The sequence below is a fragment of the Lissotriton helveticus genome, chromosome 10 (genome assembly GCF_964261635.1).
Source record: "Lissotriton helveticus chromosome 10, aLisHel1.1, whole genome shotgun sequence".
In the NCBI taxonomy this organism is placed as follows: Eukaryota; Metazoa; Chordata; class Amphibia; order Caudata; family Salamandridae; genus Lissotriton; species Lissotriton helveticus.
In genome coordinates this window covers 26,656,607-26,683,177 of record NC_136071.1, presented here as the reverse complement: position 1 = coordinate 26,683,177, position 26,571 = coordinate 26,656,607, and the positions used below count along the sequence as shown (strand labels likewise).

At 45.8% G+C, this 26,571-nt stretch overlaps 1 protein-coding gene across 9 annotated transcripts in view; it reads right to left on the bottom strand.

Moving 5' to 3' along the window:
* Window positions 1-26,571, bottom strand: part of FLNA (filamin A) — a 539,816-nt gene that overhangs the window by 48,909 nt on the left and 464,336 nt on the right. For 4 of the 9 annotated variants that reach the window (XM_078664611.1, XM_078664615.1, XM_078664610.1 and 1 more), the window contains 11 exons: window positions 20,020-20,193; window positions 17,384-17,546; window positions 16,966-17,126; window positions 11,099-11,269; window positions 10,653-10,776; window positions 10,357-10,513; window positions 6,439-6,628; window positions 6,179-6,202; window positions 2,871-3,118; window positions 2,152-2,244; window positions 314-416 (listed from right to left, as the gene is read on the bottom strand). In XM_078664611.1, coding sequence (XP_078520737.1) covers window positions 314-416; window positions 2,152-2,244; window positions 2,871-3,118; window positions 6,179-6,202; window positions 6,439-6,628; window positions 10,357-10,513; window positions 10,653-10,776; window positions 11,099-11,269; window positions 16,966-17,126; window positions 17,384-17,546; window positions 20,020-20,193 — 1,608 coding nt within the window. The remainder of the gene's footprint in view (window positions 1-313; window positions 417-2,151; window positions 2,245-2,870; window positions 3,119-6,178; window positions 6,203-6,438; window positions 6,629-10,356; window positions 10,514-10,652; window positions 10,777-11,098; window positions 11,270-16,965; window positions 17,127-17,383; window positions 17,547-20,019; window positions 20,194-26,571) is intronic. The other 5 variants (XM_078664617.1, XM_078664612.1, XM_078664618.1 and 2 more) reach the window with 3 other exon arrangements.

Genomic DNA, 26,571 nt, shown 5'->3' with positions numbered 1-26,571 from the left:
CTACTGTAACCCCAACGGCGTACTATGTCACCAGTATTGCCTTCACTATATCTGTACTGTATATCTGTACTGTATATATAAAATTTTTCCTAATAAAATCTTTTGAAATCAAATAACCTAAAGTCCACCAAATAGAAAATAGAGCCCAGCATTCAAGGGAGGGGGTGGGGTGGGGGAGGGTGGCCCAGCAGCAAAGGGTTCAAAGGAGATTTGAGAGTCTAGTGTGGCTGACCACATTACACGTATACACATTGACATGCTACCCACCCTGCCAGTCTGTTCGCCCTTCTCGGCTGCTCTAATGCAAACATACCTGTGATCTCTCCTTTCTTGATTGTGAAGGGGATGACCAGGTCAAAAGGCCTCAGGCCAGACACATCCAGTCCATTTACTCCCATCATTGGGCGGTCTGTAGCCTACACAAAGTAAAGAGATGCAGCCAGATATTTAGAGGATGGTTTCCAAAAAAGGAAGAGATTAGGTTTAGGAATGGGAATAAGGAAAGGGGTGGTGGGAGGGAAGGGTCGGAGGATACTAGGGAAAAATGCTACAAAAAAAAACAAGAACACTACATATCCCAACCTGGAGCCCAAATGACACTGTACACAGACCGGTTTTGCTTCATGTAGGCCCTTAGTCACCGGTTAGGTCTTACCTAGCTATTCCAAAGAGGACTGTCTTATTGATTCAACACTTCGAAAGCAAGAAATTACCCTTACTGATTGTGAGCCACGAAGACACAAACATTGACTTTGAGGGGCAACACAATTTCTTTGGTTCAAAGGCCAATGCTGTACACCGTCACCATATACATGCTGCAAACCAAGCTCAAAAGTGATCGGAAACTGCTAGCAGTGTAGAAACACTAGATTCCGGCACTGGAACACAGGTCAGGCAGCTTTTGGGTAATCTTGGTTTGTTCCATCACAGGTGACCAGTTCAGATATCTGAAAATCTCTCCAGAGATGAAGAGCAATCTGCCTCTTGGAAACTGAACCATCCTTTCTCCCAACGCCCAACTAGTGGGGACAAATGGGGGAATTACATCAACCTAAGGCATGCCAGCCGACTTCAGTCACCAACCAAAGGCACCCAAAGAGAAGTTGCAGGTGCATCTTCAGTAGCCGAGATCACAAGTCCTACTGGTTTAACAGCACCATAAAGACCAACAATCTGAAGTGTCAGCATCCATGTGAACCACCCTGCCCCCCAACCCAACTCCTCAACAACTAGTTATTGCTTGAGCCGACATGTCGATCAATGCAATTTATCTGGGTCACGGCAAATCTACACATGGTCATACATTTGGCATTCAAAACGTTAACACAAAAGGATTACAAAATAACAAACAACCGTAAAAAGATAAACACAAGACCACATGAAAAACAAGACATTACACAGGATGGCCCACCCAGTGATAATATTTAGAAGACAAGAGACATTGAGATTCCGGTGACCGTTCACGTAGGAGGATACAGAATGAGGATGTGAATGAATAAACATGATGGGGATGAAGGAAGTCTTCAAGATCGCTCAGGAGAATGGAGGGACGAGAGATGAACCCGACACCCAGCACCCCAGTGGAATTTCATCGAGAGAAGGAAAAAGGATGAATCGATGAATATCCAGGAATATGCCGACCCTGGTGCATTCTCAGCTGGAGTGGGGAGTTCTTGCCTTGGGTTCTATGTTGCTGGTGGACTACAGGAAAGTAAGGAACAGCAAGCAAGGTGCACTAAGCAGTGCATGCATCACAATGGCATTCCTACAGGTAGCTGCAGAAAGGATCTCAGGCTGAACATGCAATTATAACCTTAACCAATAGCTTCATGTGCCGCTGCCTGTACACATGCTGCACTTGTTTGAATAGCCACTTTAGCTCCCAACTAAACACCCCTTCCTATTAATTTTATGCGGAGGCAAGCTGCAGCCACTTGTAGGGTGATCTGGTGTAAACTGAAGCAAAGGTATAGGTGCAGAGAGGCTTAATCGAGTGAAGGTGACAAAGGCAGATGTGGTGTATTGGATGACTGGCATGGCAGTAACCCTGCACTGAACTCCATGGCTTTCCTGCACCCCCCCAGAATGCACCAGGATGGATTTCCACTGAGACAAGAGATACAATTACTGTTGGTTCAAAATGGAGGGTACCCAGGGTTGCTGCATGCCGGGCGGGTATGCGTAAGAGGGGGCTAGCTTCTGCTGCACCATCTGCTGGGGCATCATTTGCTCTCCGTCCAGGGCCTGTGAGGAGGGGGGCAAGCACAAATTAGAACACTGGAGAAACCAAGTCTAAACGTGTCACGATGAAATGAGGAAAGGAACAACCTTGCCAATAACCCGCAATAAAGAGCAAACCACCCAAGCTTGGCATTGCTTGAAACCAGGGAGAAGACGGTGCTCTTCCCAGAGGCAGAGATCAGCTCCTTTCCCCAAGTCCCAAATTGAGGTCTGTAGATTTGAGTCTTGGTTACCTTCTAACCTAAGGTACCCAGCACCAACACATTTGGGGAGCAAAGGATATCAGTCCAAGTAAAGTCATACCAGTAAAACATGGCTGTCTCATTTAGTAGGGTTAGAGAGAAACAGGTTAGCATTTTATAAAGCAGTGTGACCTGCCTTTCGGTTACTTCTTTCTCCTCTGTGCCAACAAATGTGCGCAGGTTCTACACCCACAGCACCCTGCAAAAAGTCAATGCAACAAGTATGTGTCCATTTGTCTCCAATGTCTACCTACAATGATCTGGCATCTCTAAATCACCATAGCGACCTATAAACTGGTGCGAATTACAGGCCAGACCCCTGGTTACAAAGCCCTCTCCCCCCACACAGATATTGCATACACCCATTTCCCCACAAGCAAAACTTACAGTAACTTGGAAGGGACTGTTCGGAATATGCTCTCCTCCAAACCGCACACAGATGACGTATTTTCCTGGCTGAGGGGCGGTGTAGAAGATGTCGAATGTGCCATCCTCGTTCTCCACAACATCCACATCAACCTCGGTGCCATCAGGGGTGCACACAGTGCAAGTGACTTTACCCTTGCCAGCTGCCTTCGCGTCCACAGTAATCACGGTCTGTTCCCCAATCTGGATAGTTGGTCCGATACCAGCCCCTGTTAACATTGGCAAAAAGAGAAGCGGGGAAGAGCAACAGAAAGGCACACTTAACAGTCTGAATATCACTTGAATGCACAACTATCCCTCTAATCAAAGGCCCTGTTGCTCGGCACACCCTCATGGCTTTGAAAGGAGAATGGTGTTCTCAAAGATAGCTCACCCAATGCCAACAATTAAAAGCAGAAAAAGACCTCAATCAGAAATCTGGATCAGAGTGCCTAGTGAAGTGAACCGTACTGGTCTGCCAATTCTACATTAGCCAACACTCTTAGAGGCATGATCGACCGCAAGGTCTATCTGATGCAAAGTCCTGCTATGTGCAACATCTTTACTAGGAATATCAGCCAAGAAACAACAAGTTGTTGAAGGATCCAGTACATAGAAAACAAACAGCTCAGCCTTCATTTAGGAAACAGAATGTAGGGTAGGCACCAGGTCATCTGGTCTACTAAATTCCACATGGTTCATAAGATTGTATGTACACTTAAATTCCAACCATTGGATGCAACCAAGGTGACGTGTCAGCACAGTACAAAACTCTGTATATTAAATGCTCTCATGGTTTCTCCCCCATTTGTCCCAGTTACCATCACTTCCATGAAGAACATCCATCATTCGTTCCAAATCTTCTGTTCACTCCACCACGTTGCTAGCCCTCCACCACACCCAAACACCTTTTAGACTTTCAACTCAAACTGGGCACCAGCTTCTGTAGTAGAAGCAAACATCTGAGGCACCTCAAGTTAAAGCGCAAAGGTCTCACTCAGGCTTGGCAGGAGCCTTGTGTAAATGTGAACCACTAATAAGCCTTTAACTGTGGCTAAATCCACTCTTTTCTATACAACCAGGTCAAAAACTAAACACCTGCTTCTACAGATTTTTTTCACATCCATCCTACAATCAAAGTTCGTGCTATATAAAACTTTATAAATAAGTCTCTATGCATGTCTCCCCTACAACATAATGTAAAATGAACAACTGTGCTGAAGCAGGACAGTCCGTGGGGAGAACCGCTTGTTGAAATGACCAGTGCAGAAAGGGAAAGGTTGGAAAACTTCCAGAATAAATTATGCGATTTACTCTACAACATACAGGCAAAGTTGCAACAGTTACAGAGTGATGCAAAAGAAAGCAGCAGCTTATGTTAAAATCGATCAGAGCTGGAAGAATGAAGTAAGACATGCACAAGGCAGCAAAGACGGCAGCGTGGGTAGAAACGGAGCCTACATATCAGAGCAAGTACCACTGGTAGCATGTTTGTTGATGCACTGAATCTGACATATCTGAGTAAGGCGTGCAAGTTAAAAACAGAAGATGCCAGGCTGCCTGATATTGAAATTTGTCGAATTATGTTAATTCACTATTTCACAAACTTAGACATATGTGACAACTGTTAGCATTCATTGATAGTGGCTCGTGCACAGAATGAGAACTAACAAGAGGACAAGTAGACCATTCGAAGTGGTGCCATCTGTTCTCACAGCGGCTCCTTATACTATAGAAGCTTCTTTAGGCAAAGAAACAGATCTCAACTTTAGGCATTCTACGTGCACAATGTCGGCCACCTGGTAAACACATGAAAAAGGAAAGCACCATTTCCGTTTAGCTTTACAAAGTTCCTTCCAATGGGAAACCTCAAACTTTGGGACCGAAGACCTACTTTATGGGTTCGTAAATAAAAAAATAGGCAAAAGGGTCACTGAAAAATCCACTAACCAACTACTACCTGCATAACTCACCACAGTGACCACTTGAAGCAAGCAGGCTTTCCACAAGTACAGAAGGCATGCAAAAATCAATGGGGAAGGGTAAACAAAGATCCTGAATCTGCAAACACCGCCTGCCCAGGAGGAGGTTTATCTACAGCATATTTAGCTTGAGACCAAAGCCAATCCCCAAACAAATGCCAACTTATGTACAGTACAAAGAAGAGGTCTTGCCTGAAAGACCATAAATATGTACTGAAAATATTTAGTGTAGGAAAGAGCAGAAAGACCACTTGAAATTTGGATTGTGCATGGAGGAAGGGTTGTTTAAGGGATTCGAGGGAGCTTGTACAATTAGGACATTCACTTCCACCTAAACTCAGGCAGCCATTGCACCTTCACAAAGCAAGTTTATTTTCCAGTCGTTAGCGCTCCTGGACACCACTGAGAAACCAGTCTCAAGATTCCCCAAGCTCCAGATCACATGCAATTAGAACAGCAGGTCAGCATTGCCAAAACAACCCAGCCCACCTCCACAAAGACATTGCATGCCAGCACCACAGCTCTTCGCCCCTCCCCTGTACAGAAAGTCACAAAAGGGGACAAGTTAGGTTGCCACACTGATTCAAGAGAACAGGCTCAGACTGCAGTGTAGAGATTCATATAAGTTTGAGGCAAACCCTCATGTTCAGAGGCATTTTTAAACCCAATCAGCCCATACTTTGAACTGGTGTTGGTTTCTGAATACATTCTGCATGCCACTGAGCATGCATGTACTAACCTTAGGGACAGTGAGTCACTGCTTTGTGTCACAGGCACAAAACTTAGAATGGCAACCACACATCACATGCAGGAAGCCATAGACACTAAGCTCATTGGGTGCAAAAAGGGGGGAAAACACCCCCAAACCCCATCATTGCTGAGGGACTTCCCAGACACCAAGGCTCAATTTAAAAAGGTATTTCACATACCGTGCACTCTGAAGGCACTGAATGTGCTGCAAACTGCACTGTTCCATGGGTGTGGCAACCTTCCTTGCAGGTTCTACTTGAAAAGTTCACAGCAGTTCAGGTTCTAGCGCCCCTTTCATGAGCTACATCCTACAGGGACAAAGTTCCAATGAACAGCCTGGAGGAGTCCGGAATCAGTCTACAGCATTATTATAATTTGCAAATAAAAGTCTCGTCTTATGTTGCACAATTTGGGTTGGGTCCTTCAACTTTCTGAGCGCCCACTCACTCAAGGTCATTAAACCAATGAAAACCAGTCAAACTGCTGTGAACTTTTTAAAGTACACATTTTCTAGGTTTAAAACAAAACATTAAAGTTGGCACCAGCAAGGCGGCTTACCTAGCCCGTGACCTCCAATTGACACTGAGGTGAAAGGTGAAAGAGCAAGGAAAGATCAAGTGAGACACAGACATTAACGGTGGGAAGAAAAAAAAGTGCACAAAAAAAATTCAAAACTTGGCAAAGAAAATAAACAACGAGTTATTTAAGTGTGCAGCGAACCAAGATGTGTACATCACAAAAGCCAAGTGTGAGTGCTTGGATTCTGAACATAAAATAGAAACAAGACAAACAAGTGAGATTTGCAGGATTGCACTTACCAGTGACTGTGCACTTGCTGGCATCGCCAGTGGGTACAGCGCGGATGCGGTACGGCGAGTAGGGTATCTCATCCCCGCCGTACTTTATAAGAATGGTGTAGCGGCCAGTCATGTCCGGCACATAAGACACAGTATACGTGCCATCCTGGTTGTCTCGGATGGTGGCCTTCTTGGGTTTCCCTTCAGGATCCTGAAACGAGTAGATGTTGCATCAAAGTCTGGGTTTAGCATCATGCCATATCAGCGTGCCCACAATAGTTCAACTTTATCAAAAGTTATCTTCTCTAGTATCGTGAAATTCTAAAATGAATCAATTTTCCTGACCCTACATTAGACAACTGTCTTATGCACTTATGTCTACAGGGCTACAGGAGTGATGCTAGAAGTGGCACAGGGGCATTTACAGCACCCTGCAAGGCAGGCTTGTTCTGCTAGACTTCAAGGATGGGCAGAGGCACGAAGAGAGGCGATATAGCTGGGGTGAAGTGAAAAGTAACCAATGGAGTAGCAGCTAGTGGGAAGAAAATGCAATACTCCAAGCCTTCAACAGAAAATGCATCTGTGTAGTTTGCAGTGGTTAGAATACCCCAGATTTAGCCATAGAGAAAACTGAGCCTACTGGTAACCTTTCAAACTATTAAGGGCTTTCTATAAATGCAACAGTTTACCTTTTTGCCAGAGTGGAGCACCAGGTCTACGACTTGGCGGGCGTGGGATGGGGAGGGAGTTAGGGGATTGCGTTACACAGGATTAGCATCACCATAAATGCAGAGGTAAAACAGGCTTCAGAACACAAACCTGGCATATTTTTTGAAGCATTCTCTAAAAAAAGTCCATGAATTTGAGCCTTTTTTTCCCTCGAAATTACGAGGTTTATTATTCAGAATGTTTAGTAAAAAAGGCGTGGTTTGTTAACATTTGATGATCAGATCTTCCTAGAACCTCATTGCGCTGGACAGTTTTACTGAAACAGCAATGTTAGATGGTTGTGTGGAAGAAGAGAGCTGTGTAGCAACATGAACACTTCTGCTGAGAGACAGGCAAGTTCTGCAGTTTGGCCCTTTACAATGCCCTGCTTCGATTAACACACAAAGACGACTAATGGAGGATCAAAGCTTCTCAACTAGTGGGTGGAAGACATGCCCTGCTCTGGTGTTTGCCCAAATTCACCTCCAGGCAGGGAAGGGCATGCAGATCATTAAACTCTAGGTCACTACATTTTAAAGCACCTACATTGATGCAAACTAATGCTATAGTCAACTTGCCTGGGAGATCAATGTGGGGGTCTTTGGAGGGAGGTGAGGGGGAGGAGGTTGGGGGGGGGGGCGCTTTGGGTTTAATTACACTTTATTGCAAAGTCCTGTAAATACAATCCCTATATAAAATATACAGTGCATCTTGGTAGACTAAACGTTTTTGAAAATATTCCCCCATTTATAGAGGTTGAGCAAATAAAAGCTATGCCATTTTCTCAATTTGCTCAAGGCAGCTCGTCTACAAAAACTGCTGCCATGTACAAACCCTTTCACAGGCTGGATAGGACTCACAGCATGCTAACCTCTAAAATCCAGAAGTGGTTCGAGCTGCAAACGTGGATTGTAGGAAAGAGCCCCTTTTTGCCCGATTATGTTCTTTGAGTGTGCCATGGGTTCCTGCCAACCAGGTATCCAGAGCCTATGTTCTTTCCGTAAAACTGTACTGTTAAACTAAATTGGCAACTCTAGCCACATGTAAATCCCTTGCAACAGGTGCCATAGGTAACAAGGGCACTGACCAGGGAAGGCCTCTGAGGGCTGCAGCACATATTGTGCCACCCTTGGAGGCCCTGTACCTTAACACCCACATACTGCCTTTGCAGGCTGCCTGTTGTGGTGCAGAACAAAGTGAAGAGTCTACATGGCAATCATCCCTGTGTGCCATGCCTACAACCCACTGCCCTGGCACAGGTCCGCCACCCCTCTAGCTGGGTGGACCATACTAGTGGTGAGGGTACAGGTGCATGAGCCCTGTACCCCTAGTGTCCAAGCCAATTCATAGACATTGTAAGTGCAGTAATACCATTAAGAGTATATGATCTGGGAGTTTGTTATTACGAACTCCACAGCACCATAATGGCTTTACCAAAACCTGGGAAGTTTGGTCCCAAACTTCTCAGCACATTAAACCCAACTGATGCCAGTGTGGGATTTAATGCAAAATGCACCCAGAGGGCATCTTAGAGATGCCTTCTGATAAACTGACTCACTAGTGTCCTGGTTGACTGCTCGCCAACTGCCACCCGCAGACATGTTTCTGAACCCCTGGGGTCAAGAGCCTCCCGCTCTCAGTGTCTGGAAACAAAGCACATCCTGGGCAAAGATGCCAAGCCTACTTCCCCAGGATGGGTAGGGTCCTCGAAGGGGAAGCTTCAGAGGCGTGCCGCCTTTGTAAGCAGAACAAGCTATTTGCTGCTCCCAGCAACTGGCCCCCCCACTGGTTCTGACCCCCACTTTGGATGGGAGAATTGGCTGGAAAACCAAGATAGGAGAGGTGTTCCCACCTTTGCCAAACCTGCCACTCAGGTGAGGGAGGGGAGGCACTGCTCAGTCCCTGCCATCCTGAAGATGGGGGGGACCCAGCCAACCATAGTGAGGCTTATGAGCCCCTCCCAATGGCGGGTGACATAATAGGGGGTGCACCCATCCCAAGGAAGGGACCCATTGATCTCAACCTGTACCTACCTGAAACTCCCCTAAAACTAGTACTTAGTGGCAACCCCGAACCTTGCATCCTTAGACAAGAAAGAATGACAAAAGAGCCATGCTAAAGTAAGAGGACATCAACTGACTTGGCCCCAGCCTGTCCCGACCTCTACCTGCTCAAGCGGAATCAGTGTCCTGCAGCCAGCAGCCTCCCAGAACCCAGAAGACCTGCCCTCCTAGCCCTAACAAGACTTTGTCTCCTGTGAGCATCAGATTTGCTCATCAGTAGACTTGTTTCAACTGGATCCACAAATCTACACCAGACGCCCACGGCTCGAGTTAGAGTGGTCCAACGCCATGGCACCCTGGTGATCCAGCCAACACATGCAGCCTCAATCTGGAGGGTTCCCCCCCTCAACCAGGAGCTGGTCAGGAAACCAGACGCCAAAAGACAGCCCTGCACCAGAGGCCCCACTGCCTTGGGTGGCCCAACCGACTGTGTCCAGGCATCCCACTGTTGCCACCAATGTAGGAAGCTGGCTCTGTATATACCATACCAAAGTAAGTTAGTGTGCATAGAGTCCAGTGGATCTGCTTTAACCTCTAAGCCTTTGGGGATCCACTGGACTCTTCACACTATGCCTTACTTTGGTATAGTATATACAACCAGGCCAGCTTCCTACATGGACACACTTAAGAATCAAAAAGATTCATAAGTGCACAGCAAAACACACAAGATGATGGACGGAATGTTGCACACTGGCAAAACATTCACCCCAGTCACAGATCTGGGTTTAATTCATCGTTATTTTGCTCGCCAAGCCACTCCAGTTCAGATATGGCCATATGCAAATCAATCTTGACCCTGTGCCTCATGGGAACAGTCCAGACCGAACTGCCAAGCCTTTGTAAGCCATAAGTGCACAACACTCAGTCAAGACAAAAGTACATTACAATTGGTGAATTACAAGCAGCATGGGGAATTTGGGCACAGAATTGCTCTGCCTGCAGTTCTGCTACAAAATGAGATTGCAAACAGCCAGAAACAGTCAGCCATGGCAGCGGTCTAAACACAGCAAATTGATAGTCTCAAATCACTGGTCAATTTAGGTAGATCTTAGAGCCACTGAAAACATGCATTCCTCAAGAGTGACATTCAGGACCAGTCGATCCGTGGTTTTATACCCCCCCCCCTTCTCATCCCAACATACCACCCATGTGCACTCACTCCACTTACAGTAATTTGTACTGCAAGGAGTCCCTCGCCTGCATCCTTGGCATCAATGGTGAATTCCACAGGCATACTGGCGGGCACTCCGGTTGTGTTCAATCCTGGGCCACTGGCCTTCACCTTGCTGGCATCATGTGTTGGGAGCACCTTCACCTTGAACGGGCTGCAGAAAATAAGTGGCAGCATATTTAGAGATAAAAATTGTTTCACGAAGTATGGCTGCAGCCCCACCCTCTCCCAACAATTACTTGCGACCCTTCTAGTCGCCCATCTCTAGATAAGCCTACCACCGAGGACATTACCTGCGAGGGACTTCTTCATCTCCATAGAGCACCGATATGCTGTAAGGACCTTCCCGGGTTGGTACATAGTTAACCGTCTGTACACCATCCACAGAATCAACAACCTCAACAGGTTCAACCACACCTAGACCAGCAGAAACAGTTACATTTCAAGAAGATTTCAGAGCAACATTAAGGTAGTTTTTAATACAGGAGACTAGCAGTAAAAAGTTAAGATGCCATAGTGAAAGATAAAAATGCTTTGACAACTCAGTTCCCAGTTTAATATGTCAATAGGAGACGCCAAAGGTGACATGTTAACCAGTAGCAGCATGAAGAGCATAGCGAGTTGGTACCAACCCAGTGTCAAATCCACAAACCCTCAAACTGAAGAACTGCATTAAAACAAAATAGGAAGTAAACTGATCAAGTTAACCTTCTGCATAGGTAAAAATCCAGTTTTTTACCTTTTGGTCCTTGCACTTTAACCTGCAGTGGTGCTACGCCAGCCTTGCTTGTATCCACACTGAACGACTGCGGAATGTTTGCACGTACAACTCCAGGGCTCAGTCCCGGGCCATTACATTTCACTTTAGAAACGTCCACGACATCAGTAACTGGTACTTTAAATGGGCTCCCTGAGGAAAGAGTTCAAACAAGAACAGGTTACAACTTTGGCAGCGCTTGCGATGGAGTTTGCGCTTGGTGTCTCGTACAATCACGTGTAACACTTTAAGAACCACATCAGATACAGTAGGACACAAGGAGAAACAGGAAAAAACCTGAAAAGAATGAAGGATCGTGATAAAGAACACAGTAGTAGTCTAGCATGGATGTCGTTCCATCAATGCACATGCCTGAAATACCTCACTATACGATCACCAAGATGGATAAGTTACCTGTCCCAATTGTTCGTCAACTTCACTAGGTAAACTTTCACATGCTGATCATATTTCTGCATCTAGTGTAGGGTCCAAGAAGTGGGAGGTTTCTCAAAGCGACAGTGTTGGCGTCAGTAGATTTATTTCACGAGCCACGCTGCCATGGTCATTGGTCCTTACCAGTCCATAGGCCGCCCCCACCTCCTCAGCAGCCGGTGGGAATGTGGGAGCATCAGCTATTCTAAATGAAGAACTTTTAAATCACTTGCTTGAGAATAAGGATTAGTGGAAAATTGTAATGAAGTGTCTTGTAGCTACCCATCTACAGTGCATCCCCTGGGAATGCTGTATGGGTATCTAAATGTAAAGTGTAATAAGTAATTTTTCCAGCTACTGCGAACAAGTGTCTGGGACAGAACACACACCGAACAGGTCTTGTAACATGGCACATCTTGCTTCCCATTTAGGAGAGTCAGAGGTCACATCTGAAAACTACTTGGACATGTGCCCAGAGCGATTCCTCGAAAAACCAGTCGAACATTGTCAGCAACAAGCATTAATTGCCATGTGGAATTCTCACTACACCCCCAAGGCACCCCTCACTTTCACATATGTAATAGTGTGATATTAACATTATTCAGTAATGTCAGAAAAAAAAAAACTTGCATGCCTACTTCACTGCCACGAGTGGACAGACCATTAACTTAAGGTCAATGCATGGGCTGTGCTGCATAACTGCTTTGGCGCCAGTCTCCTGCGGGTTCTGAGACACGCCCGTTTTAGGGCCACTTCACTGAAGGAGTTAAGATTCCTACTTATTAGCTTCTCTCAAAAACAGGTGTTCCTACTGCTAATTAATGCAGGGCAAACAAATTCTTTCTGGTGGATAATCTGTCTGCAGATTCCTTGCATCTAATCTCCTCCAGGCACCGGACTGATCCAGACAAGCTGAAATAGCTGGTGCTTCGCTCTGCAGAGATGCCCGGTACCCTGGACATGACATCACCAGAGCCTTGTAAGTGCCACCCTGTCATGCCATTAGTTTATTATCCTTCCTCCCAACCCAATCATCCATAGAGCGGAAGACCAGGCTACCAAGATCGACAAATCTATGCAGTGTACCAGGGCAAAATTTGAAACAAATAATTTATGTAGCATTTCTATAGTGCGAACCAAGCCAAAATGCAACAGCGAGCTCTACAGGGTACAATCAAAAGGGCTAGGGTTGTTCCTAAGAACAGGGAAGAGTGGGTCGGTAAAGAGCTGATGGATACTCCTACCTGCCGAGCTCTCACCTCTTGAAATAATATCCAAGGAGTATCTTCCTAGTGGTCGGTTGAAAGAGCAGGTCACCAAAAAGTCCTGAACAACTTATTTGTCAACTTTTCATTAAGACCTTGTTGATGGTAAGCAAGGGGACCGAGATCAAAGGCACTGGCAGCATGATCTGCTTCTGGGAGGGTGACAAGAATGAGCTCACAGGACCCTCCCAACTCAAATATGGGGTGGGGGCGGTGGCGTTATCTAACCCACTGGAGTTTTAAAGGGTTAGAGCCCCTGCATCTGTACTTCTGGGAGGGAGAAGGTTACCCACCTTAACGCAGTCATCTTACTAGACATCATCAGGCATTTGTTTAGCATCAGATTTGGACCTGAATAGGTCATGCATCCTTTCGAAATACTTGTCCCAAGTTGGAGATCTATATTGAGACTCCTCTACGGGCCTCCGTGCTTGGTGTTGAGAATATATTAGAATAACCTTGGTCTTTTTGAAACTTCACTGCACCGTGCGATGGCTATGAAGATGGCACCAGGGCCTGATCATCACTAAGAGGAAGCGGCATGGTGTCTTCTGGCACCACAGGCATACCCATTGGCAGAAGACCAGTTACAAAACTTACTGTCCCCAAGAGGCCGGAGTGTGTGTGACCGAAGGGGGCGCGACTGAACAAAGTCAGTGTTGCCAGAGTAAAGGTTGCAATTGCACAGGGGTCAGCTCCAGCAACTGGAAATTACAGGAAAACCGGAGGAAGGACAAGCCCAAAGCTAGTACTGGGGTGGGAGACTAACTACGGCAACGAGGCAGTAGGAGAAACGGGAGCAGTCTAGATGCCTACCTCGAGAACAGGAAGGCAGCATTCCCGATCGTCCTAAATCTTTTTATGCAATTTGTTCTTGGAGGTCTTGGAATATTTGCAGGTCGAGGCAACCTCCATTCTGCTTTAGCCTTCCCAGTCAGTACTTGCATCTTAGGGTCCAACACAATTTACTGTACAGATGCTTCTGAACAAGTTTGAAACGGAGAACGTTTGAATGAGTTTACTGTGTCTAAATTCAAAGCCCACTGCCACATAATGAAGCCAGCTTGCCAACTTCAGATGGTAAAGTGCCCCATTGTGGTTATACGCGTGGAGTGAAAGAGTGCTGGAAGCATTTGGTCCTAGTGATTCAAAACAGAATCCATTACAAATCTTGCAGACACATTGCCTCAAGAGAAAAGAATAGAAAGCTTAAGAAAATGCACGTCTTTGCCCATGCAAAGAGCTGCCCATTTCTGTAGTTATTGCCTTTTCAGAAGGTTCGAACTAGGTTTTATTAGAAGAGAGGAAAGTTGCCTAACTTCATAGATTCAATTAGGGAGTAAAAGCCTCAGGATGAAACAAAATACACAGAGAATACAGGGCAGAGTTTTGGAATCCCTCTGGTAGGTCTTTCCGATGAGCTCCACAGCAACTTCCTCGTTCTTGAAGCTTATGTTGAATGTGCAAGACCTCAAAACTGGCACTGTGCCCTGGAAAGAATGCCATGGCTTGGAGCCAAACCGGCTTGGAGAATGTTCTAAATCATTCCGTAGTTCAGTGAGAACAAGCAATTCTTCTCCACCCCTCAAGCCGGAGTCCAGAAACACTACCCAACAAGTGCCTTTTAAGGCTAAGCCAACGCCATCACTCTGCAATACTGTACGCAAGCCAGATTGCAAGTTGAATGCCAATTTTCTCCCTTCAATGGGTACTTTCAATTCTTGTAACTTCCTTTCGGACACATTCAAGCCTGTCCATGCCGTTCGACAGCCCATTGTTTTGTGGCGCAGCCGTTACTGTCCATGGCAGAGTGAGCAGTGCAAACATTGGCCCAAAGGGATCCAAACTGTCTAGTAAGAGTCTGCAGAGCTAAGGGGCGAGAAAGGGTTCATCAATCTGCCCCTCGCGATGGACACCAACCTCACCTCTAAGGAGAGCATTAGCGAATGAAAGATGCAAGCTTGGAACGATGCAGGTTACACTCCAAACATGGACTGAATGTTCAGGGAGATCAACGCTACATCACCCCTACATCATTTCATCCATATAGCACATTCTTGTAGCAAGATCCAGCGCTCCATATGGCTCATGTTCTTACAGTTTGTACTGCTCAGATAACCTTCCATAGAGTACTAGGTAGAGGAAGCAGTTTTATGCAGATTATAAGCATCTGCAAAGGCATCGATAACTTCCAGCATATACCAGAACACCCCGGTGTAAACGTACGAAAGAAACCCTGTGACAGTGTTTACAATTCCCCCAGATAGGCTGGATACATGCCTTATTTTCTCAATAACCACAGACTATATACGCAACTTCCATTTAGAATTACTGTATGCAAATTTATCAAGAAGATACTGAATCTGTCCTGGACTCTGACCATGCGGCCATTACTAAGGCAGGAAACGACTAGCCGTGCTTGCTGTATATACCTTGGCAACTTATTCTGCTACTGTCTAGAGTACTGCTATTTAGGCCATCATGAAATCTAACCTCGACCTTGATTTATAATGACATACCTTGGCCTGAAAAGGGATTGATCAGTCAAGCCCAAGTACCTTACATAGACTGTCCCTGGTGCATCAGATGTAGTTGGATGTTTTGCCATTTAATAAAGCAAAGACTTGTAACTAATTCCCTTTAAGTCTGGATATTGAAGGGTGAACTTTTCTTCATTAGACAGAAGGTGACCGGAAGAGTTACTTATCGTCAACCTGTGATTATGCACAGTATATGAATCTAAAATAGATTCAAGATAGAAAAAAACACCTAGTGGTTGGGAATGTTTTTTAAACTTTGAAATCTAAAAATGAAGGGAGACTAGGCATCGCTTGAATGCTTTTGAAAGGGATTCTCATATCCAGCTTTGTAGTTTGATTCTAGTTTACGGAATTTGCTCTGATTTGTGTTTGAATATTTGTTTTTAGTTTAGTTGAAAACTACTATGAGAACCTAAAGGCTTTACTGCCATCAATTACATTCTGCTTGTGCTATAGAAGTAAAAAAAAAAAAAAAAAAAAAAAAAAAAAATGCTAGGGCAGGGGGAAGTCTTGGTGAGAACTCAGCATTTGTTCTGAGCAGCGAAGTCGTAGACTTCAATAGCATACTAAACCTCTGTACGGTTCACGGTAGACCAACCGACCAAGTGCAGTTCTCGGATTCTAGCAGCCTCTATTTTCCTTGAACTCACAGGGCAACATTTTGCAGTGAGACCAGCATCTCACAAAAAGCTATCTCCAAAACAGTAAAATAGTCTAAAAAATAGCAATCAAGCAAATTACGTTGCTTGAAAGAAAAGCTCCGATTTAGAAAACATCCCTTTGTTCCTCAGTCATCAAGAGCTCCTTAGAAAATACGGGGGTATTTAGATATTCAATGACAAGAACAGACAAGTATTTGCAATGCAATAGGTCTTGCATTTACGAGAGTTTGAGCAATTGGGATTGTAAATGACAATGCCTTTTATTTATGTTTTTAAAACTGATAAAAGGCATTGTCATTCACAATGCCAATAGCTCAAACTCACAAATGCGCGACATACTGCATTGGAAATGCGTTGACGCCGGTGCTATAAAAATGTTTATAAAGTGTTAGGAGAGCATGTCCCAACAGCAGGCAGGAAAAAGCTATTTGTGAAAATAGTGCTCAGAGGCTGTAATTAAAGCCTACAGATTAACACACGTAACAGGGGCTGTTACCCTGGGAGATTACAAAATGAGACAAGTACTAAGGAGTGAGTATTAAGCTTATTGACCAATGAGCAGCCACAATGGACAATGACAAGCCAATGAAAAATATGGGGCGAGTTTCAAATCCCTACCTGGATACAGCATGCCTCACCGTGCAGCGTATGCGCTGCCCAAGATCAACCTAAATAAACTGGCCTTAGGTTGTCAACCATTTTGAATCACAAGACATACAAAAAATGATAACCCCTAGTTGCACAAGTTAATGAAAGTGTACCTTTAGCACCTGACAGCAGAGCATGTGAATCCCAGCAGGACAGTACATGGGAAACCAGAATACCATAAACCACACATGCTGCTTTTGACTATCGCTATGGTCAACATCCTCGAAGGACTCCTGCACATACTGTGGTGAACTGCAGACAGCGAGGCATCGGGAAGACATCTACTGAAGGAGGGCTCTTACCTGGAACTTGATGACCTCCGTAGGTGACATTCAAGTTGTAAGTCCCAGGTTCATAGGGAACGTACTCCACAGAACAGCTGCCATCTTTGTTGTCGGTGCAGGACATCTTGGCTTCAGAGGGGCCTTCCACTGCTAGGCCCAGGCCTCCTGTGCCAGCACCCCTAGAGAACAGACATGATGCCATCGGAAATTAAAGTCCAGTATTTTGCAGGATTCATCCAGAAGCAGTTACTTTACAGCAAATTCAAATTAACTCCAACTTCTAGATTTAAGACCTATGGAGGCTGTTAGACTAGGCCCCAGCTGCAGCTTGATGGAAGAGGCGGAAACAATGGTCACTGTACTACCGCCCACCTTATTCGCTCATAAAACAACCACCACATGCACAACCACTAACAAGTGAATTGCCGGGGGTTACCTGGTCTCCACAGTAAACTTGTTGGACTTGTTAGTGGTACCGCTCTCAATTCCAGGCCCATGAACTCTTACTCTGGTTGGGTCACATCCTTCGGTAACAGGCACTCTGAAGGGGCTCTTTGGCACAGGGCTTCCGTCATACGTGACGTCAACAGAGTGGATGCCTGGCAAACAAAGGGAGGAATTACAATGTGCTTTCGTTTGACAAGTAACAAAGAATTCAAGATAAGAATAGTTGCATCAATAAGCTACAGTGCAGCAGGAAGTCCTGCAGTTGAAGCAAATAAAAGGTTGTATCAACATAACATTTTAAAGGACAAATAGTCCACTTCAAAGCAGCAGACTACACCACTCTAGGATTAAAAAGACGCAATAGATCACGTGACAGGACGAAGCATGAGCTGCAACGATATAGTCAAAGGTAATCACACTACCACAGGACACAAACTCACAAAGTTGCAGTAACAGGGATAGTTGATGGATTTAGTCCTGCATTTAACTGTAAAACCTATCTAGATATTTTTATTGCAGGTTATAAGAATACAGTTGCAGCACAGTACTGTGCCAGTACATGTTCTCCGGGGTTGGCAGCCTTTGTGAACTCACAATGCTTTAACTATTCCCAGTATGGTTACCGTCAATAGCAGTGTCCAGCACCAATCAGCAGCAGAAACAATTGAAGAACCTTCACTTTAGTAGCCGATCCACTGCATTCAAAAGGACTCAAACTTTAGCCAATTGGGTGAAGGTGCTTCGAACTCCACTCGTGCAGTTTAGATGTTAAATCATTAATGTGGACATAAACAAACAAGGTATGGAGTATCTAAACGGGGAGGGCTGCATGTGAAGTCATAAAAGACAAAGTGGAAAAACTGCAGTAGCAGGCAATAAACTAAATTCTTCTCCAGTGTTATATTACTCAGGGATTCACATAGTTGAATCCGAGTAGCAAGCAGTAAAGTGAAGAACATTCATGTTTTGGCAGGGGGGCTTCTCATTGGAAACGTTTGTACAGTACTGCTTGTCCAACTGCACATTCATTCGCTATTTCTCTGCCAAGATAGTAACGTCTGGTAAATTTCTGGCAATGTTTCCAAACTACCACTCACCAGTGGGAATGCCTGAAACAGACTTTTCAGAAACTCCCCGATAAGCCTGAATGACAATAGAATCCTACGATCTTCAGAAATCGTATCTGGAACTAGCAGAAAGATTAATTTTAACGAATGTATGCTTTAGTCCTTATTGTGACAGATAAAGGTAAAGAAGCAGTTGCTGAAACGGTGCCTGAAACAAGGGCCTAAACACCCCAAGCATGGAAAAGCCTCCACTTCACGCAGTCTTAGTCGATCATGCTCTCACTTGGCAAGAAATGTCTCTTCAGTCCTCCAAGAGGTTTAAGAGGACACATTTGTCGTGCTCAGGAGCCAAGCTCAAAAGCTTGCGGACAGGCTTAGGTACAATATAGGACAGTTGCAGCGGGATTGTGGAACTAGGATGCTTCCCTGACATATGGGGGATGCAACAGGACGCTGCAGGAGATCACTGTACCAGAGCGGCATGGCCCGCGATGGGACCATTAGGATGATTTGGTCTCTCTCCCTCTGGATTTAGGCTATATTCTGTAGAAGGGGAAAATGCGGAACGGCGCAGACATGATCGCTGCTCAGTCAATGAACATGCATCTTGCCTTATCAAGGGAAACGGAGCAAGTACTGTTAAACAGCTTTTTTAGTGGTCCTTTATTACAAATGAGTCAAGAGTGGGTGATCCAACGATTAAACACTTGGCATAGTGGAAGTATAATAAGTTACCTTTTGTGGCATTGGACCACTAATCTGCTCAGTACAACTGCCCTCTTGTTATTGTATCCTTGCAGGCTCTTGACCTTTAAATTTACACCATTTCGGGCAGCACTTGTTCATGAATGAGTGCCTTACACAGGATTTGACAGTTTCCAGTTGCTTGTTTAAGTGGAACACTGAGCTGACTGGATCCTGGGAAGAAAGGATTAAAGCCCTTTCCATGTAGTTCCAAGTTCCAGCATGGTGTTGGTGTTCACAGACCCTTTGCAGGTTGGTGTTCATAGATCTCTTGGGTGGTGCTACTGAAGGTGCCCTTCCCATCATAACAGGAACTCTGTCATTAGCATCAACACCTGACACTCTAACGTAAGTGAAGATGCATCGCACTTTAATTTCTTCCAAGAACATTACTTCACGCAGGTGGCACCCCTACTTGGAACAGTTTTCACAAGCCTTGACAACTCGCAGAAAATCCAGATACACCACAGGCCATCAGAGCTCTAATCCCTATGAAACTCTCCGAGCACTGGAGTTCTGAGATCAGCACTGCTGTTAAAACTTCAAACCTCAAAGAATGCAACTCCAGCGCATTGCAAGGGGCTGAAGCTTGCAGCAAAGCACCCATGGCCTCGCGTCTGAAACGTGACAGCAGGACAGTGCCCTTTCAATAACAGGACAACACGGAAAAACAAGCATGCCAAGCCTTTCCCATTCAGCCCTCTCCCACTTCCACATTCTAGAAAGCAAGCAAAATACATCCACATAAAAGCCTCTGGTAAGACCCTTGCCATACTGCTTCAGGCCTGCTGCCTTGATTGGGACAAACACTCACCATCTTCATAGGGCGTGTATTCCACTTTATAGGTGCCATCCCCGTTGTCCTGCACAAAGGCGTCGGTCAGATTCCCTGATGGGTTAGAGACCCTGGTCTTTATGTGCGGTCCCCCAGCCTTCGACAGAGCACGGGCGTCCACGCTGAAATCTGTAGTGGCTTCTCTGAAGACTCCTGCAGGATAAGCAGAGCACATTAGAAACAAGTACACCCTAAGCCATGGATGTCGAAGCTAAGGAGGGCGGCAACCATGTTTTATCAGTGTCACACCACAGGCCTGATGGCCATAGTCCAGAAAGGGACAACGCTCCTAAACATTTTTAAAGCAACAATTTAGCAGCAAACCCTAAACCAACTGTTGCCAACCCTTCCTAAAACTGGAATACCAACATTTGGAGAACACAGGGCAGAAAAAAGCTACAGAACCTGCACTACATGCTGTAGGTCTCAAACATTCACTATGTAGAGTTAAACGAGAGCGCTGATTATAAAGATGCCGAAAGCCCAGGTCAGTAACTCAAGCAAGGCATGGCTTTTTTGCTGTACACTAAATCATTGAGATTTTCTCGAACACCACCATCATAACCACTTGTGTATATTGATCAACTTCAATTGCATTGTGCTGTAAATTGAAATGCGAACATAGTGTTCGGTCAACGAAAAAGTGATCAAATCTATGAAATATCTACCTCCGAGGCAACTGGAAGCAAAAACAGAAGTGTTTTGTGAAGCAAGTTTTTAATGATAAAAAGACAAATCTTAGTATAAAAGGCACCAAGCATGTTCCTACTATTGATGTTGGAGGAGGAGGCAGCAGAGAAACACCCCAATGATGTGGCAAAGTGGGGGAGAACGGGTGAAGCAGAAAGTGGATAATTGTGGTCGTAGTAACCGGAATAATGGGCTCAGGAAGGGAAGTGGCAAAGTAGAGGGTGAGCCTTCCATAAGATGAAGCCTGTGGGTGGTTGCTTCAACACCAGGAGAAGGATGGGAAAGTGGAATAAATTAATGCGGCTGAGCACCAAATTAGGGGTTGATGGGTGGAAATGAGGCACAAAGCAATCTCAGAAGGGAATCTGCACAGGACACTGAAAAGGTAAGCAGGATCATCAAAGTAAAGGATCAAGCGGGTACCCATGCTATATAGGTAACCGAGTAAAAATATGCATCGAACTCACTTAGTCCATACAATTGGCAAGGTAACAAGGTTTTTTTTTTTTTTGTTTTTTTTCGCCCAGTCTCTCTCTCGGGTGGCCATCTTGGACTAGTCATTGTAGCGGGGCTATCATCCATTCATTCATTCACACTATCTGAACTTAAACTAAGAACTCAACACCGGCTACCGCTTAGTCTACCTTTTTTGTGGCAACACTATATTTTTACTTGCATTTTGTTCACTTTTGACAGAATGTCGGTCTCTTATGCAGGATTATACCTCTATCTGTATTATAAACATTTCTGCAGTATTATACCTTTTTTTTTTTTACCGGCACTCTGTTCACTTTACCATGTAACACAGACTGCTACCTCTTATATTTGGGGTCATACCTACATGTCCCCACTACTACTTGTGATAGAGATAGACTATGTTTTGCTATATTATATTTGTATCTGTATCTTGTACACCTTGTAACCTGCACCCAGTTCACCTTCTCTTTGGGACGCACCGACTGCTACCTCATATACTACCTCATATACTTCGATTGCTACCTCAGATACTTTTATCGCACACTAATGTCAATGCTACCTCCTATATCAATATTATATTTTTACCTGTATTTTGCTCACTTTTGTAACCTGCACCCAGTTTCACTTTCTCTTCGGTCGCACAGATTGCTACCTCATATTTTGATTGCTCTCTAAGATCACTAATGTTCTGATTTCTGACCCAGATAACCTGTTGTGCTTGCATGTGCACCTTGCTCCGGCATATCACTACTGCTCACCCACCCCCGCGCTACACTGCTACCAGACCAACATGGAGCTCATTGGCAAACACACATATAAAATAAACTACCCTTCCTCTCTCACCAAAAAATCTACTAAACGCTTTAAACACGACTTCCTTAGGTCCCACCCAGAAACACCCTTTGCCGACACCTACTTCTCATCGGTCAATGGACCCTTGAACACCGACATCATTTTCCACACCACACGCAGAGCGCAATGGAAAAAAGTGTTCCTCACCCTATTCACCGTCTCCACCACCAGGAAATCCGCACATGGCCTAACACTCTCCATCACATCGTCCCAACTCCTCCCAGGCAGAACCACCATCACTATTTACAACAACGGGATTGTTTTAATTCAAGCGATAGACAGGAACCTGGAACTACTGGACAACATGTTCCCCTCTCTCAAAGAGCACCTTTCCAACCCCCGGACTTACACGCATATCACCCCCTGTCCTACCTCCCCTAACGTCACAGCCCCCACCCTTAACTCTCCTAACACAGTTCAGCAGCAAGAAGACACACACCTCACCTTCACACCCTGCTCCACAGTCAATCACCTGCCCCTCGCAGCTACCCCTCCCCGCCCCTCATTCACAGACATAGACCTAGTCCCTACACACACCACTCGCTCTCCCAGCCTCCCTACTAACCTTCGTACCTCCGCTCATCCTCCTGTCTCCCCCTCCACACTTTGCACTCCCGTACCTTCCCCCGCACATTTTTTCTCAGAGCACCCCTCCTCCTCCAATGGCACCACACACATGACTCTCTCCGACATCCGCCCTCCCCACACTTAGCACTCCCACCACACCTAGCCTGCACCCCTCCATCAACCTCCCACCCCCCTCGCTCACTCCTCAACACCCCACCTCCTCCCCCACAACAGCCAGCCTTCACATCACCCCCTTTTCACCTCCCCCCCTAGCACGGATGCGCTTCCCAACACCTACCCTCTCGCTAACGCCCCCGACGCCCCCAACACCCTCATCAGTTCCGACTCTCCACCCGGACTGCCCCCGGTCAACGTATGCGCCGGTTCAGCGCCAGTACCCCCCCCCCCCCCCCCCCCCAACACCGCGCCCATCATCACCTTGGACACTATTATGTCTACCCTCCTCCAATTGAAAGAAGAATTACACTCCATTAAAGAGTTGCTCTTCACACACCCCAGACACCCCCCCCATCACCACCCCTACCACACCTAACACCACTTCCCCCTCACCTCCTACCCGCCCTACCACACAACACTCCACACACCGGACCTCTATCCCCCCTCGCAATACCAACAATCGCAATAACAATTGCAATCTCATCACTACCAAGAGCAATACTCCCCCTTCTACACCTAACACTTCCTCCTCTCCTCCTACTCGCCTTATCACACATCTTTCCCCACATTGGACTTCTACCCCCTCTTGCAATACCACCAATCGCCCCAGACGCACCTCCAACTCGATCTCTGACCATGACGTACACACCCTTCTCCACTCTTACGACCCGGCTCCCCAAAAGCCACTAGCTACCAACAACATGTCCATCCCAACGATTATATCTAACCCCCTTAGGCAACAAAAGGATAACAGAGGCGCTGTCCCCAACAACCTCACTAATGTACCCCTCATTACGGAATCGTCCTCCACCCTTTGCACCCCTAGCCTTAAATGCATACTTCTCAACTGCAGATCGGCCCAAAGACATTCCACGGAGGTCGCCGACCTCATCATGTCCCTGGAACTGGACCTAGCCATTCTGACTGAAACGTGGCTGTCTGATTCCTCTACACCTATACTGGATATCCTAGTCCCTCCCAACTACTGTATCATTAGACTTGACAGGGCCATAAAGACAGGCGGTGGAATTGCCTGCATCTACAGAAGCAACCTCTCAGTCTCCAAAGTGGCCGTCCCCTCTCTTACTTCCTGTGAATACCTCTGCCTCGATATCATCAGCGAAAGCAAACCGGTATGCTCACTACACATTATATACCACCCACCTGGGGACAATCTCTCCTTCGTCCAACAACTCATGGATACAATATCAGCCAACTCAGGACTGCAGCACACCCAAATTTTCCTTGGCGACTACAATCTCCACTGGAATGACAGCAGTGACAGTGGTAAACAGCCTCAAAAGCTTTCTCAACGCACTTGATCTCAACCAAATATGCAATAACCCGACCCATAAGGGAGGTTCAACCCTTGACCTTATCTCCAAAGAGGGCGCTATTCAACTGGAGTCAATCCAACCTTGTGACTGGTCAGATCACTACATGGTCTCCTTCCTCATCAAGGAAAAAAATCAGACTTAACTCAGTTCAACCCCCTAAGCACAAAGTGTGGAAAAGAGACTTGAAGAAACTCAATCCAAACTCCCTACCGCCTAACAGCTGCAATCGCCAACTTCCCCCTCCCGGCGTTTCAGACGTTCAACTTCTGACTGACTACTATCTCAATACTATGTCCACAATAATCAATGAGGCGGCGCCCATGCAACTGAAAAGAGTCTCGTCCAAGAAGACTTCCAACCCATGGTATGACGGTAGCCTCAATGAGGATAGACGGGCCATGCGAATGGCAGAGCGCACCTGGAGATCAGCCCCTTCTGCAGTGCACCTAAAAAGTCTAAAGATACAGAGAAACGCCTACTTCAGGAAAATAAAACGCTCAAAAAGAAACTTCAGCCTCCAACTCGCCCAAGCTAAAAACCATCCAAAAAAACTGTTTGAGTTAGTCAGAACACAATCCAAAGAGCAACCCCAGACACCCAGCTCCATGGGCGATACTCCTTCCTGCGAAGACTTCTCTGCCTTCTTTATCCAAAAAACTGAGAGAATAAGAAGCGATCTCCTCAATGACGCTATCCTGTACTCCAACCCCCGACACACAGCAGTGCCTCAACCAAAGAACAATGCTACTTGGTCAGCCTTTGACACCTACTCCGAAGAAGAAATTGGCAGACTGCTCAACACCTTGAAACCTTCCAATCACCTCTCTGACCCCCTTCCTGCCAACGCTGTAAAAGACTTTTCCCCTTGGCTTCTCCCACTCTGGTCAAAGATTATCAATAGCTCTCTTCAACAAGGATCCATCCCCAACGCCCTCAAAGTAGGGCAAGTCACTCCGCTACTGAAAAAACCAACAGCAGACCCCACTGATCTAAACAATTACCGCCCTATTACAAACATTCCCACTCTCGCTAAACTGTTGGAAAAATGCGTACAACTACAACTGACTAAACACATAGATAAGTTTGATCTCCTAAACGCTCATCAGTCAGGCTTCCGAGCAGGGCACAGTACCGAAACTGCCATGACTCACATAGTGGACGATGCCCTCCAAATCCTAGACCAAAACGATACCTGCCTCCTCATCCTTCTGGATCTTTCCTCAGCATTCGATACAGTTAAACATGAGAACTTACTCGAACTGTTAAACACAAGAATGGGCATATCTGGGACTGTTCTAAAGTGGTTCACCTCATTTCTACACAACCGGACACAAAGATTCAAAAGCAACAACCTGCTGTCCTCTCCGGTACCTGTATCGCTAGGCGTCCCTCAAGGATCCTCCCTCTCCCCAACACTGTTCAACCTAGTTATGGAACCTCTCACTACGTTGCTACAGGCATCTAATGTGCACTTTCACATGTATGCCGACGACACCCAACTTTATCTCAAAATACAATCTCCCAAGGACATCATGCTTCTGAACACCACGATCAGTAACACCCAATCCTGGCTTGCTGAGAATCACCTCAAACTCAATGCTCTGAAGACCGAGTTCCTCCTGATCTCACCTCCCGCTAAAATATCCACGGCTCAAACATGGCTTAAGCAATTAACGGCTCTAAATGTACAGCCCATCGTAGTAGACTCAGCAAAATCTTTAGGCATAACACTGGACACCAATCTCAACATGCAGCAGCACATCAGCAAGGCAACCAAAGGAGCGAACTTCCAAATCAATACCCTGAGAAAACTTAAACCCTTCCTTCCTGCCAAAGACTTCCAAACTGCAGTACAATCTATAGTCATCCCGCACATAGATTACGGTAGCACCGCCCTCTGCGGGCTCCCCCTAACTACAACGGCACCCCTAAGAGCGTCCCTTAACGTCGCAGCGAGACTCGTCACTGCTCAAAAAAACACTCGCATATCTCCCCGGACTTTAAATCACTGAAATGGCTACCTTTTGAAGCCAGAATACAACTGAATCGCATGCATGACACACAAGGCTGTGCACCTGAATTCACCCGCCTATCTCACTCAAAAGCTGACAATTTCGGGTGGCTCCCGAACTACTAGAAGCACAAACAATCTTTTGCTGAAACCTCGAAGATTTCGGAAGGAAAAAACTTATAAACGCTCCTTTTCAGGAATGGCACCCAGGATCTGGAACTCACTCCCTCCGGAAACAAGGCTCATCTCCTCCGAAACAATCTTTAAGAGGGAAGTTAAAGCGATCCTCATGGCAAAATACACATGATCTATTGCTCCGTATCACTCATGAATCTGCCCTGTAAGTCCTGCCCGACCCTGGTCTACTGTACCACTCGTGTTATCGAATTACTTAACTGTATACGCTCACTCTTTGTATTT